At 50.7% G+C, this 12659-nt stretch overlaps 1 protein-coding gene across 3 annotated transcripts; it reads left to right on the top strand.

Annotated features, from left to right (window-relative positions):
* Positions 1–1525: 1525 nt before the first annotated feature.
* Irx6 (iroquois homeobox 6) lies at positions 1526–7506 on the top strand. 3 transcript variants are annotated; one of them, XM_063278003.1, is made up of 6 exons: positions 1526–2324; positions 3175–3423; positions 4004–4113; positions 4272–4579; positions 5300–5914; positions 7078–7506. In XM_063278003.1, exons 1-6 carry the CDS (start codon positions 2280–2282, stop codon positions 7083–7085), a joined length of 1335 nt encoding a protein of 444 aa, XP_063134073.1. In that variant the 5' UTR covers positions 1526–2279; the 3' UTR covers positions 7086–7506. The 3 variants fall into 3 exon arrangements, with proteins under 3 accessions (XP_063134073.1, XP_063134072.1, NP_001095883.1); NM_001102413.1 differs by having other exon boundaries at positions 1540–2324; positions 7081–7503; XM_063278002.1 differs by lacking the exon at positions 7078–7506 and having other exon boundaries at positions 1537–2324; positions 5300–6365.
* Positions 7507–12659: the final 5153 nt, after the last annotated feature.

The following is a 12659-nucleotide window of genomic DNA, read 5'->3' as shown; positions in this document are numbered from 1 at the left end:
AAAGGGGCTGATTGCTCCAAAGTGGGTTTTGAAAAATCAAGGGATCTATTTATTACCGTGACTTTTTACCACTGTGTCAATTTGGCAACGACTATAATTCTTTTTCCAACGAGGACGCTCCCAGTTTGAAGGCAAGGTTTCTCCAAGGTAACCCTGGTCTGTGGCAGCAGCTGGATTTGTAGACTCCTCTGTGTTTTGTGCCCTCTTTAAGCTCCTTGACTTAAACTGTGAGAAAAGAGCAGCTACTGAGCCTAAGGTGCCATTCTAAAGAAGTGACTGGGCGTGGCTTACCAGGCCAGAGGCCAGAGGCAAACTTTGAGAAGGGACTTCCTGCCCAGGACCTCAATCTTGCCTATTTTGCTAACATCCCTCTTCCTGGCAAGAACTGAGAGCTCTCAGTACCCTCTGGGTCACACTGTCTCGAGTTTCAATAAGAAAATATAACACTGCCCTTGAACAAACCCCCAGGACCCATGGAGGAGGTGTAGCAAAGATCTAGAACTGTCCAAATGCTGTCAAGTGCACCCGTGTTGTGACAGAGCGTCTGAAAGGCTGTGACAGAGCCACTGAAAGGTAAGGCTTTCCGGGTTTCAAACACCACCTGGTGCCGCAGCGCCACCTAAGAGCTTTCATCGTTAGTCTGCAAGCCCTTCCTGTCCCTTAGACATGTAGTTCCAGGTAGGAGTCTTCTTCGGAATGGTGTCAGCCTGTAAGTGTGCAAAATCCACAGCGCTTGCTAACTGGCCACCCCTATCCTGGGGTCTTCCAGCAGTCCCCTGCTTCCAGGGGCATCAGTGCTTTTTTGAGAAGCCAGGAATGAGTTTCTTACACCGTTGGGCCCAGCTGGGTGTCCCTGGCGCTGCTCCCTCCGGAGCTCTTCACTGCGGCTCGCCAGCGCCACCCCAAGAGGAGTGCAGCGGTAGCCCTGGGCCCTGAGGCCTTCGTCCCGCTTCCGTGCTAGAGGCGGACACAGCGGGCGGCGGCACTCGGGAAGGAGCCAAGCTAGCCTTCAGTGGAGATGGCCCAGACTCCTGGCAGGCAGCCTACATATGCCAAGGATCAGGCTTGGTACGTCTATAGGCGCTCTCTAACGGATGCTGCACCTCGATCTGGAGGGGGCGCTCGTCGGTTTAGCCCAGGACCAGACTTCTGCAGAGATGCCCAAGGGGTCAAGGACCTGGCCAGGGCTGGAATTAGCCAACGATTTTGGGAAAGTGAGACCCAGGTCAGATCCCCCAAGGACAAAGATAGGCTGCTCAGGGGGCTTGATCAAAGCTGCCCGAGCCGTTCCAACCCTAAGAGCTCCATCCCGGAGGGGCCAACAAACTTTGGTGCAGCGGAGAGGCGGGGATGGTTTGCAGTTGGAGGCTGGTCCCGCGAGCCGCTGCTCTCCTCCACCTGCTCAGGCTCTGCCTCCGCCCAGCCCTTGCCCACCCCATTCCCCCAACCCCACCCCCGCCATCAGACTCCTCAGCTCTCCTCTCCCTCCTTTTCCTCCCCCCTTGCCTTACTCCCCCACTTTCCTCTGGGCTCTTCTTTTGTATTCTCTCCTCCCTCGCCGCCCCACTTGCCTCTTGCCTCCTCCGGGCCGCAGGGGAGGAGGCGAGCACGCTGCACCCTGGGCCCGCACAGCTCGCAGGGAGGCGTATTTCCCACTTCTCCTGGGGAATTTGGAGAGGGTCTGTGCGTGCGCGCGCGCGTGAGCCGCAGGCGAAAGCGGGTAGGATCTAGCGGCGAGCAGAGGGTCAGGGTCTTTGACGTTTCTCGCCGGTTGCACAAACCTCGCGGAGCAAGAAAGAGTGTATCCGAGAGTGCGTGCGTGTACACGGGCTGGCTGCCCTTGGCACATTCGGTGGCCCGGGGCCCCGGGGCCCGCGGTCCCCTCTGGCGGCCCGGGATTACCGTGACGTCACATTGAGCCTCTGGCCACCTTGGACTGGGACACCTCCGCAACCTCACAGCCCGACGCCGCTGCGCTGTACCTCACCTTGCCACCGCGCGCCTTTGGTACCCTGTACCTTCTTCTTAATTCTGCCGATCCATGGGCCCCTCTGTCTTCTGGAACGCACAGGCCGTAGGGGTGCCTTCCCAACCGCAGGACTCGGCAGCCCCTCTGCCTTTGACTCTGCCTCCAGACTCTCCCCGCGGGCTAAGGAACTGGCGGTCAGCTCCTGCAGCCCTGTAAGGAAACCAGACACCGCGCGCTGGTGTCATAGAATCACCGACCTGAGCAAGGGACTCGAAAGAAAGGGGAATCAAATCCCCGAAGACCCCCTGCTATGGCCTTCCCGCCCTTTGGACACCCGTATGGCGGCGCATCCCAGGTGAGTACAGCCTACTTTGGGAGTGGGGGGCTGATGCTGGCTACAGAGATGTCCAGTGGTCCCCAAGCTTCCTCTTCTCCCCGGCCCAGTGGAAGTCAGAAAGCATAGACCAGGAAATGTGCCACAACACCCGCTGACATCCTGATGCAGGTCTGAGAGCTTTCACTCTCTGAGTGCTGCTACCTGAAAAGCGCTCTTTGCGCCGAGGTGGGTGGGATCTGAGGGAACTTGCAATCAGGGTTACCTTTGTACCCTTCACAGAAGTGGCTGAGGTACTCTCAGGAGAAAACAAAAGCTCTCCAGGCCGGAAGGTTGGCACCGCACTGCTTGGCTAAGCTCTCTATTTCAGCTTCCCTCCAGGGTGTTGTGCAGTGTTGGAGAATTCTGAGGATGCTCATCTCACTGTTCTCCAGTTTTTTTTCCAAAATAGTGATATATATATATTTCTCCCTTGGGACTTAGTGTTAGGTCGACCTTTGACCTGCTGTAGGATCTTGAACCAGTCTACTCTGATGGTGGATGGATTCCTTTTTAGTACAGTAGGGGCAGGAATGGCATGTTGGTGACGGTCATGAAGGTTAAGTGTCAACTCTGCCTTTGTAGAGTCCCATGGGGAGGGATGAGGATTTGGTCAATGTCCGGGGTCATCTATAAGAGCAATTTGGGTAAACTGCCATCAAGAAGCCCCTATGCCAGTCCTAGGCAGAGGGACTGTACACTTGGTGGTATCTGGTTACTAGAGTGAAAGAATAAAGGTATCAGGCGGTGTCCTTGCATGATCTCCTCTGGCTGCAGCCGGTAGGTGGACCATCTGGTTTTGAAACATCTAATGACCCCTTTCCTGTTGTAGTTTCTGGTGTCTGCAAGTTCCAGTGCCACTTGCTGTGAAACGGCCCCTCGGTCAGTGTCAGATGTGGCCTCAGCCTCCACCTCTGCCTCTACTCTTTGCTGTGCACCCTATGACAGTCGGCTGCTGGGCAGTGCTCGGCCAGAGCTGGGCGCTGCCTTGGGCATCTATGGAGCACCTTATGCAGCTGCCCAGAGTTACCCAGGGTACCTGACCTATGGCCCAGAGCCACCTACACTGTGTGGTGCACTGGTGAGTAATGGAACGGGGCCTGGGACTGTTGGGTGAACATTGGGACTTGGGAGTATAGCAATCAGCACAGATGAGCTCGACTCTGACCTTGTCTGGGGGCAAGCTAAATGGGACGGACAGTGCTGAGGAAACAGCATGGTGAATGAGGACAAATTCCCGTTCACAGCACTCTACAGTTTGTAGAACTTCACACTGCTTAGAAAAACATTTGTACTCAGGTAGGTGAACCAAACCTTATCCTTGACCTAAGGGTGTATGGTTGAGGTGCAGAGGTGTTCAAGCAAGTTACCCAAATCACAAGTATGCCAAGAGTCGGGAATATTTCTTCCATGATGATGCTGGAGAGGGCTATTATGTGGTGAGAAACCCAGAAGCCACTGTCATAGCTGATACTCAGTCACTGGTTATTCTATTTCCTTGCCTCATTTTTTAGTAAGGGGGAAACTGAGGCATAGAAACTAAAAAGCGATGCACAACATTACAGATCCAATACAAGGGGTGGCGCTAGGGTGTTAACCCTACAGGGATGCCTGTATCCTTCTCCTGTGTAGTCCTGAATCCTCTTTTCCTCTCCCACCAGAATCCTCAGTATGAGTTTAAGGATGCTGCAGGAAGCTTTACTCCCAGTCTGACCCAGCCAGGGGCCTACTACCCCTATGAGACAACTCTGGGGCAGTATCAATATGACAGGTGAGAAATTGGGGAGAATGGTGGCTGGCTTCCTTTGTCCATCCCTCATCCCTGTGAATGAAGGGAAGGGAGCATAACTACATTTTCTGGCCCCTGGACATTCTGCTGGTCAGCCTTCTGGTTCTCTGCCTGTAATCTGAGCCCCTGTTTGCCCACAGGTATGGTGGAGTGGAGTTGAGCAGCGCTGGCCGCAGGAAGAATGCCACAAGAGAGAGCACCAGCGCACTGAAGGCCTGGCTCCACGAACACCGCAAGAACCCGTACCCCACTAAGGGCGAGAAGATCATGCTGGCCATCATCACCAAGATGACCCTCACCCAGGTGTCCACCTGGTTCGCCAACGCGCGCCGGCGCCTCAAGAAGGAAAACAAAATGACGTGGGTGCCCAAGAACAAGGGTGGGGAGGAGAGGAAAGCAGATGGTGGAGGAGAAGACGCTCTGGGGTGCCTGAATGGTGACACCAAAGGTACAGACAACAGTCACCAGCCTACCTGGTGGGCTTCCTTAAGACATTAAACATCAGAGCCAAAGCCACCTGTGCTACTACAGATTTTTTAAAAAAGGTGCTCAACCTAGCCTTTCTCTGGGTTGCAGTGCAAACTCCAGGGCCTTTGCCACAGTGCCTGACAGAGAAATGGGGTAGCGCCAAAGCATCTTCTTAGAAAGACTTCTGCCCAACCCCTACCTTGGCTCAAGTTCTCAAGTCCTTTCAGTTTTGCTTACTTCCCATTTTCTGCACTTGGTCCCTGCCTACCCCTCTAGAAGGGCATCTCCCCTGAAAGACATTTGCTTTACCCCTGTAGTTCCTAAATGTGTCATGTCGAAATGATGCTCTGCCCACAGAAATATTTGCTGGATTAAATAACATGACACCAGTCACCCGTGGGTGCTGAAGTTGAAAGAAAAATGCCCCTTCTCTTTTTATAACCGAGAGACTCTGGCAGTGCAAAGTAGCCTTTCCTTGGCTTTGCGGGGTCCAGGAGATCTGAGAGGCCTGACAGGCGGGGCAGTGTGGGCCGTTCTTCCCCTGGGGCAGGCAGACAGCCTTGGAGGTAGGGAGGGCAACAAATGACGAGAGAATGCAGAAGTGCAGAGCGCATCTTGCTAAAAGCTTCTCTGAGTAGGACCCTGCCGCGAGTTTCCCTAGGGTGTTATGCTTTTCTCACTCGCTCTTGACTTCCTACAGACGCTACTGCCAGCCAAGAGGCCCAGGGGCTGCAGCTGAGTGACTTGGAAGATCTGGAGGAAGAGGAGGAAGAGGAGGAAGAGGAAGAAGCAGAAAAAGAGGAGGCAGCGGTCTCAGCAGCACGGAGGCTGGTTGGTTTTCCGAAGAGCGCACAGCCCTTGCCTGCTCCCTGTGCTGCCGCTCAGGAGGGCTGCTTGGAGAGCACAGAGTGCGGCTTGGCTGTGCCCCGCTTCTCCTTTACTGAAGCCCCACAATCAGGGGAAGCTGACTTTATTACAGCAGAGCCAAGTGGCCCCACGATGATCGTGCACTACCCAAGCGGCCACAAACCCCGCATTTGGTCCTTAGCTCACACTGCAGCATCCAGCGCTGTCAAAGGTGCTCCCTCAACTCCGCCCAGGGGACAAAGTCCAGAGTGCCACATGATTCCCAGACAGCCCAGTTCTGTCAGGCGACTCCTGGTCCCCAGATTCTCGGGAGGCGAAGAAAATTCTCCTGCAGTCAAAGCTTTCGGAAACTCCACGTTCGCTCTGCAGGGGCTGCCACTGAACTGTGCACCATGCCCGAGGCGGAGAGAGCCTGAAGTGCGCTTCCAGTACCCATCTGGAGCAGAAGGTAGTAGGACCCCAGCGGCGGCGCTGAGAGTGCTTGTCCAAAAGTTACCCACCCATCACCTTCCCCAGATCTAGTAGGAAACTGTCCACAACATGCTCAAAGTCTAAACACTCCGAATGTAACGCCAAATCATAAAAATAAGGGGGGAGAGAGACAGAGACAGAGAGAGGGGAGAGAGAGAGAGAGAGACAGAGAGAGAGAGAGAGACAGAGAGAGAGAGAGAGACAGAGAGAGAGAGACTGAGAGACAGAGACAGAGAGAGACAGAGACAGAGAGAGAGACAGAGACAGAGAGACAGGGAGACTGAGAGACAGAGACAGAGAGAGACAGAGACAGAGAGAGACTGAGAGAGAGACTGAGAGACAGAGAGAGACAGAGAGACAGGGAGAGAGAGAGAGACTGAGAGACAGAGAGAGACAGAGAGACAGGGAGAGAGAGAGAGAGAGAGAGAGAGAGAGAGAGAGAATGAATTTCCCCCAAATCACAGTCTTTGAAAAGGTGTACAGTCTAGCTCTGTGCACCTGCACTGTAAGTTGCACCAGGCATGCAGGTCTCTCCCTTTGTCCCCTGTCTGCCCTTTTGTGATGCTAGTTGGTCTCTGCCCGGCTAATGTCAAGCATTCGTTAGAGTTGCTCTGGCTTTGGAAGCTGTGTGAGGGAATGGGCCACACAGACTATGAACTAGTGGCCATTGTGCTCCTCCTTCTGGCCCCTGAAAAGTCTCGAGCAGCTCAGATATGCTCTGCATTTTAAAACTTGAAAGCCAAGGACCAGACTGTCCCTGGGGCTACTCCCAAAGGTATGAACCCCCAGCATGGCAAGGCATTTAATGTCCCCTTTCCTCTGATATGCCTCTGATGAGGGCCTGGAGAAAGGAAATTTTACCTCTACAGAGGGACATTGCATAAGCACAGGCAGCCTCCAGCAACCACTAGTGTCAGAGTCTAGTCTTTGTAGTAATTTCTCTGAGGATTAGCTCTTGGCTTAGAAAATTGGGTTACATGGTTATGTGAATTTACACATAACTGGTCCAAGCATTCCCTCCAACAAGCCAATTGCCTCTGGACCTTGGCTTCCCTTGGGCTGGGACACAAACTGACCTCTGATTTGCTAGAAATTATGGCCAAGTGGCCTTCGGGTTTTAATCAAACTTTCCTCTCTCAGCAGGTTAGCTCAATGACCGCGGTTTGCAGAAGACTTTTGGAAATGGCTGCTTCTGGATTCACCTTCATATTAAGAAAACTCCAGGCCTTGGCAGGGTCTGGGAGCTCTCTCACTTTGCCTAAGACACACACACAGAACCATCCTTGCACGCCGGGCTGGGGCTAGCCAGACAGACATGTACCTAATCAGACTTGGAGGGGAGATGGCCTTGGGGAAAGCCCTGTGTGTGCTCACAGGGTACTCTTACCAAGTCTCTCTTCCTCCTGTGGATGGAGGTCCCGAAGAGCATCTCCTCCTGTTCACCCACCCCTGCCCAGTCCACTCACTGTGTAACTTTCTTGTTGAAATGGTCTCCAAGGACTGTCTGTGTCTTCTTCCTCTCCGTTTTTCCTGACCCAGGTTATACCTTCAAAAAATGACTAAGCTGGACCCACGGTGTGTAGCCTATCAATGCCAGGGAGCCTGGGAGAGGTCCCATGCAGTGGGGCTCAGAATTGCCATGAAGGCTTCTGGGGACAGAGTCTTGGGCTGCAAACCTCAGTTCTGTTAATCAGAGAGAGAAACTGAGGAAGCCACCCACAAGGCCCAAGACACAGGAATCCCCAACCTGAACAAGCCAGTAGCTGAACAGCAGGGTGGCATGGAATATTTGCTGAGAAGCAACTTTTGTTGTCTTGTGGTACTGGGACTGTAAACTTGTGTGCCGGGGGTCCATGACAGGAAAGCCGACAGTCCTTTACCCACTGCTTCCCTGACACCCAACAATGAAGTAGGCAGGCCCTTCCAGTAGAGGACAACCAGTGGGAGCTGAGCATCAGGGCGGGGCATTGCCCCCTTGTCCCTTGAGTATGTCCAAATGTGAGTTGGGTGAGAGTTGGAGATGCTCACCGAGTACAGGATGAGACTCTTTGGGCCTGGGTCCCAGCTCGAGAAGACTCAACTTCAGCCAAGGAGCAAACTTCTACATAAGCAATGAGACAGGCAGAGGCCAGGAGGGCGTCTGGGAGGTCATGGGGACCAGCAAGGAGAGTTGGTGTGAATTTGAATCAAGTCACCTTGCAGGCAGTCTCCAGGGCTGGACCACTCATCAATGAGGTTGACACCCTCCAGGTGGTGGAAAGGAAGCATCCTCACCTAGGTGCTTTTGAGGCCTTTCGAAGCTGCAGAGACAAAATTGAAAGGACATTAGGGGAAAGATTAAAATAGAACCCTTTGAAATGGGGTGGGTGGTGACACACATCTCTAATCTCAGCATCAGGAGGCAGAGGCAGGCTGATCTCTGTGAGTTCAAGGCCAACCTGATCTACAAAGAAAGTTTCAGCTGGGGCTACACAGAGAAACACTGTCTCAAAAGAAATAATATAATCATCATCATCATCATCATCATCATCATCATCATCATCATCATCATCATCATCATCATCATCAAACCATGAGCCTCCTCAGATGAGGAAACTGAAGCCCAAGGAGAGAACCAGAAGATCTCAGGTCTGTGCTTTGACTGATCCTAGCTTTCTGCTCCAGTTCAAAGCTCTCCTTTGGTTCCCACCTCATCTCTTCAGAAAACCTCCTCCCTACCGTTCTGTTCTGTTCTTAGGCAACAGCTGGTCCCACCCCACCCCACCCCACCCCCAAGCTTCCCCAGGGACTTTGCAGTCGCCCTCGATGACCTGAGGCTTAGGGTCCGGAAAATTAAACTGCGAAAAGATAAACATTATTTCCAGTCGGCTTTGCAGGATTAACGTTTGTAATAAAGAGCATTAGCTGAAGGTTTCTTTCAAGGCACTCTCCACCACACCCCTCCTTGGTCCAGGTAGACACCCCAGCCCTTCCCAGGAGGCTGCAGGGAAGGCTGCTAATACTTCTTGTAGTCCTTTAGAGAGGGCGGAGGGGCCTCTTCTCACTGAGTCGGCATTAGGAGGCCCAAACTACAGGTGACAGCCTGTTAAATCCAAGATCAGAACCAGGCTTTATCTCCATCTAGGTATAGAGAATGCTGGGGATATTGGGATGAGATCTGTTAGGCCCCCTTCCAATGCTCAAGGTCTCCTGCAGAGCCAGTGGTGACCCTAAGGCCTGAGAATGGCACGTCTGAGCCCACGATTATCCCAGCCTCAAGCCCCCAGCCACAATCTGTTCCTACTACCTCTGCCTATACTGAGTGCCTCCCGCAAATCTCCACTATAATCTCCCAGAATCATATTTTGAATACACTTTTGATTAAATGTGATGGTGGGGGTGGGGCGCTGGAGCTGGTATCCACAGACAGCTGGCCGTCGTTTGAAGTTCTTCGGAGTAAGCGTCCATCCCACAATGTGATCTTAGACCTCCAAAGTCCATGGGTGGCTAAAATACGCCCCCCTTTTTTCCTGGGTGGCACCAGGGGTTAGCACAGAGAGGATGGTGAAAGTTGAATATGAAGTCGGGATCTCTTCCACATGTCTGTTCCCTCGTGTGCCAGATATCACTATTTAAGCCCTGAGTGCACCAGGTGACTCTGTACTTACATAACCTGAAATTATGTCACCATGCTAGTGGTCATGAAACATCTGGAGCCTTTGTTGTTTGCCAGGTCCAGTGTCTGCGCCTTAGTCTATTCGAATGCTATGACAGAACACCCTGGGCTAGGAGACGGGTAGAGCTTTCTTTCTCCTAGTTCCAAAGAGTTCAAGCCCAAACCACCAGCAGGACGTGTTTTCAGGTTTCTATCCCACACTTTGCATGGTAATAGACTTCTCTAGCAGTTTTTGTTTGTTTTGTTTTGATTCGTTTTGTTTTTGTAAGATCTCTATTGGTTCAGGAGTTCAGGAGGCAATAATATTAGTATTCCATCATTCTCAATGGTGTCCTATCGGGAGTTAAGCTTCGTTACAGTTAGGGTCGGGCACAAATATAATCTTACCACATTCTTAAACATTCTTACACATACACATACATGCACGCACAAACACACATACACATATATATACACACATATATACATATATACACATATACATATACACACATAAACACATACACACATGCACATATACACATACATACATACATACATACATACACACATACACATACACAGATACATACACACATACACATACACACATACATACACACATACACATATACGCACATACACACACATAAACACACAAATACACACATACACAGACACACACATGCACATATACACATACACACATACACACACATATATATACACACATACATACACACACAAACACACGAATATACACATACACACACATAAACACACAAATACACACACATATACACACATACACACATGCACATATACACATATATATGCATATACATACACACATACACACACATAAACACACAAATACACACACATATACACACATACACACACATGCACATACACACACATGCACATACTCACACACACACACACACGGAGAAGCAATGCTCTCTTTATCAGTATGCCAATCTAATGAGTAAAAAATGGATTGATGAGGGGGGTGGGGATTTAGCTCAGTGGTAGAGCACTTGCCTAGCAAGAGCAAGGCCCTGGGTTTGGTCCTCAGCTCCCGAAAAAAAAAATGGGTTGATGGTTAGGTAGCTTGGAGTTGGCCATCTGGCCACTAGGTAAGAAGTCACATGCTTAGTAAAATAGCGCTCTCTATCATTCTATCATTTGATATTTCTTTTGTTAAATTTTCAAGAGCATGGACTTCAGAGTCAATGAACCTATTATTTTGGAAGAGGGCGGCCTCCTTTCTCCTTAGGAGTACCCAGTGGGAAAGGGCTTCTGGTCCATCCTGGACCTCACTACATCCTGAGAGCGAGAATCCTTTCTTTATTCCCCTTCTCAACTTCTCTGGAACCTCAGACACCACTGGTCAGTTTGGGTCAAAACCGGCTTGTAACAGGAGACTCACAACAGGATGAAGCGAACCAGGACATGTGGCCACTCAAAAATGCCAAAGCCAGTGGTCAGGGGGAATGCTGACCTGAGTCCTGGTTGCTGAAACTCAAGTGGCCAGACCCTAAGCTCAGCATCAAGACGTAGGACACATGCTGTCAGCCTCGAGTGAAGCCTTTTCCAGCTTGAGGTGAAGGTCAGGCTAACACCCAGCTCTTCCCTGACCCTAATTCACACCAGAATATTGAAAAGTTCTTTCTTCTTGGACCAAATTGCCTCTTACATGACTACTAGACTTGTCCCTAGAACTTCGGGTGTTTAATTGTTTTCTGTCACTCTCCACGCCTCCCTCTTGCATGTTGACTGCGCTGCCCTCACTCGGTGATCAGAACAGGTAGTGAAGCCCACTAGGCATCTCCTGGTAATGGCACCGAGGACCATTCTATCAGCAACCTTTTATTATTTGAAAGTTCAATTATACGGACAGCAGGAGACTGTTTTTAATCCAGATCTCTCTCAAATCTGATAGCTTAGAAGTGGAGCGCAGAATCGTTTTTACAGAGCTTAGGAAAGGTGGGGGAGGGAGTAGGAGGTGGAGAGAAAATGGCTAAAGGAACTGGGGTGCACTTGGACATGAGGTGCAGTTTCTCATGGTCTATTGTATGGAAGCATTACCTATCAATAAAAAAAAAACCCTATGGCTTATAGGAAAGGGTGGAGTAGAAGGTGGGACATCTAGGAGGCAAAAAGAACTCTGGGATGGAAACCAAGCATGGGAGATGTGCCCAGAATGCACGGTAGCCGATCACAGGCTGTCAGTCACATGACAGAGTGTAGATGAAAGTAAACAGGATAATTTAAGTTATGATCTAGTGAGAGGAAATCCTAGGTATATGGCCAATGGACTGTAAATATATTTTGAGTTTTAAGTCTTATTTCTGGGAGCATAGGCTGGGAGGAAGAACCGAATCTAATTTCTATAGTCTGCTACACAATGGGATCACTATGCTTAACATTGCTTAATTGTGTGCTTCAAAATAGCTAATGAGGGGGACTTTGAAAGGTCCAGGAGAAAGATGTAATAAATATTTGAGGGGATGTGTATGACTCCTAGTTCTGATCCTTACACACCATGTACTGTGCTGGGATACCATAGTTCCCGTGTGTATACCCTGGACTATTGCTCTCTTAGTTAAAAAATCAAGCATAAACGTCGCTCCATGTAATGTTACTCATATCCAGCCCGTATCACCACTTTATACTTTAGTGAATTAACCCGTATTATTGTAGAGCAATGCTATGATATGAATGGGTCCCCAGACTGAAATCTGCTTCCCTGGGGCTGGACACTGGTTCATTCGCTGTGCGATCACGGGGACTGCAGTTTAGATCCCCGCTCGCAAATAACAAGTCTGGCAGTTCAGTGCACGCCTATATCCTGAGCTCTGGAGGGGCAGGGACAGGGAGATCGCTGAGGTTTACTGGCTCTTAATCTGGCAGAGAAAGCCTGGGCCCTGGTTCTGGAAAAGATCTTGCCTCAAAAGAAGAGGTGGTGAGGGTCAGAGGAGGACACACCTATCACCCTCTTGTGACCTCTGCGATCAAGCACCCTCCCCCACATATACATGTAAGCAAACAAGCCTTTTAAGGTAAGGTACTTGAAAATGGAGTC

This window comes from Rattus norvegicus, chromosome 19, assembly GCF_036323735.1.
Source record: "Rattus norvegicus strain BN/NHsdMcwi chromosome 19, GRCr8, whole genome shotgun sequence".
Taxonomy (NCBI): domain Eukaryota; kingdom Metazoa; phylum Chordata; class Mammalia; order Rodentia; family Muridae; genus Rattus; species Rattus norvegicus.
The sequence above is the reverse complement of the archived record's forward strand: the minus strand, read 5'-3'. Positions and strand labels throughout refer to the sequence as shown.

What these genes read in the sequence shown, in the direction of transcription:
- Irx6 (XM_063278002.1), top strand. Translation starts at nt 2,280, where the DNA reads ATGGCCTTCCCGCCCTTTGGACACCCGTATGGCGGCGCATCCCAG. An exon ending in CTACACTGTGTGGTGCACTG is followed by an intron (nt 3,424 to 4,003) that starts GTGAGTAATGGA and finishes CTCTCCCACCAG; the next exon opens with AATCCTCAGTATGAGTTTAA. An exon ending in CCTGAATGGTGACACCAAAG is followed by an intron (nt 4,580 to 5,299) that starts GTACAGACAACA and finishes GACTTCCTACAG; the next exon opens with ACGCTACTGCCAGCCAAGAG.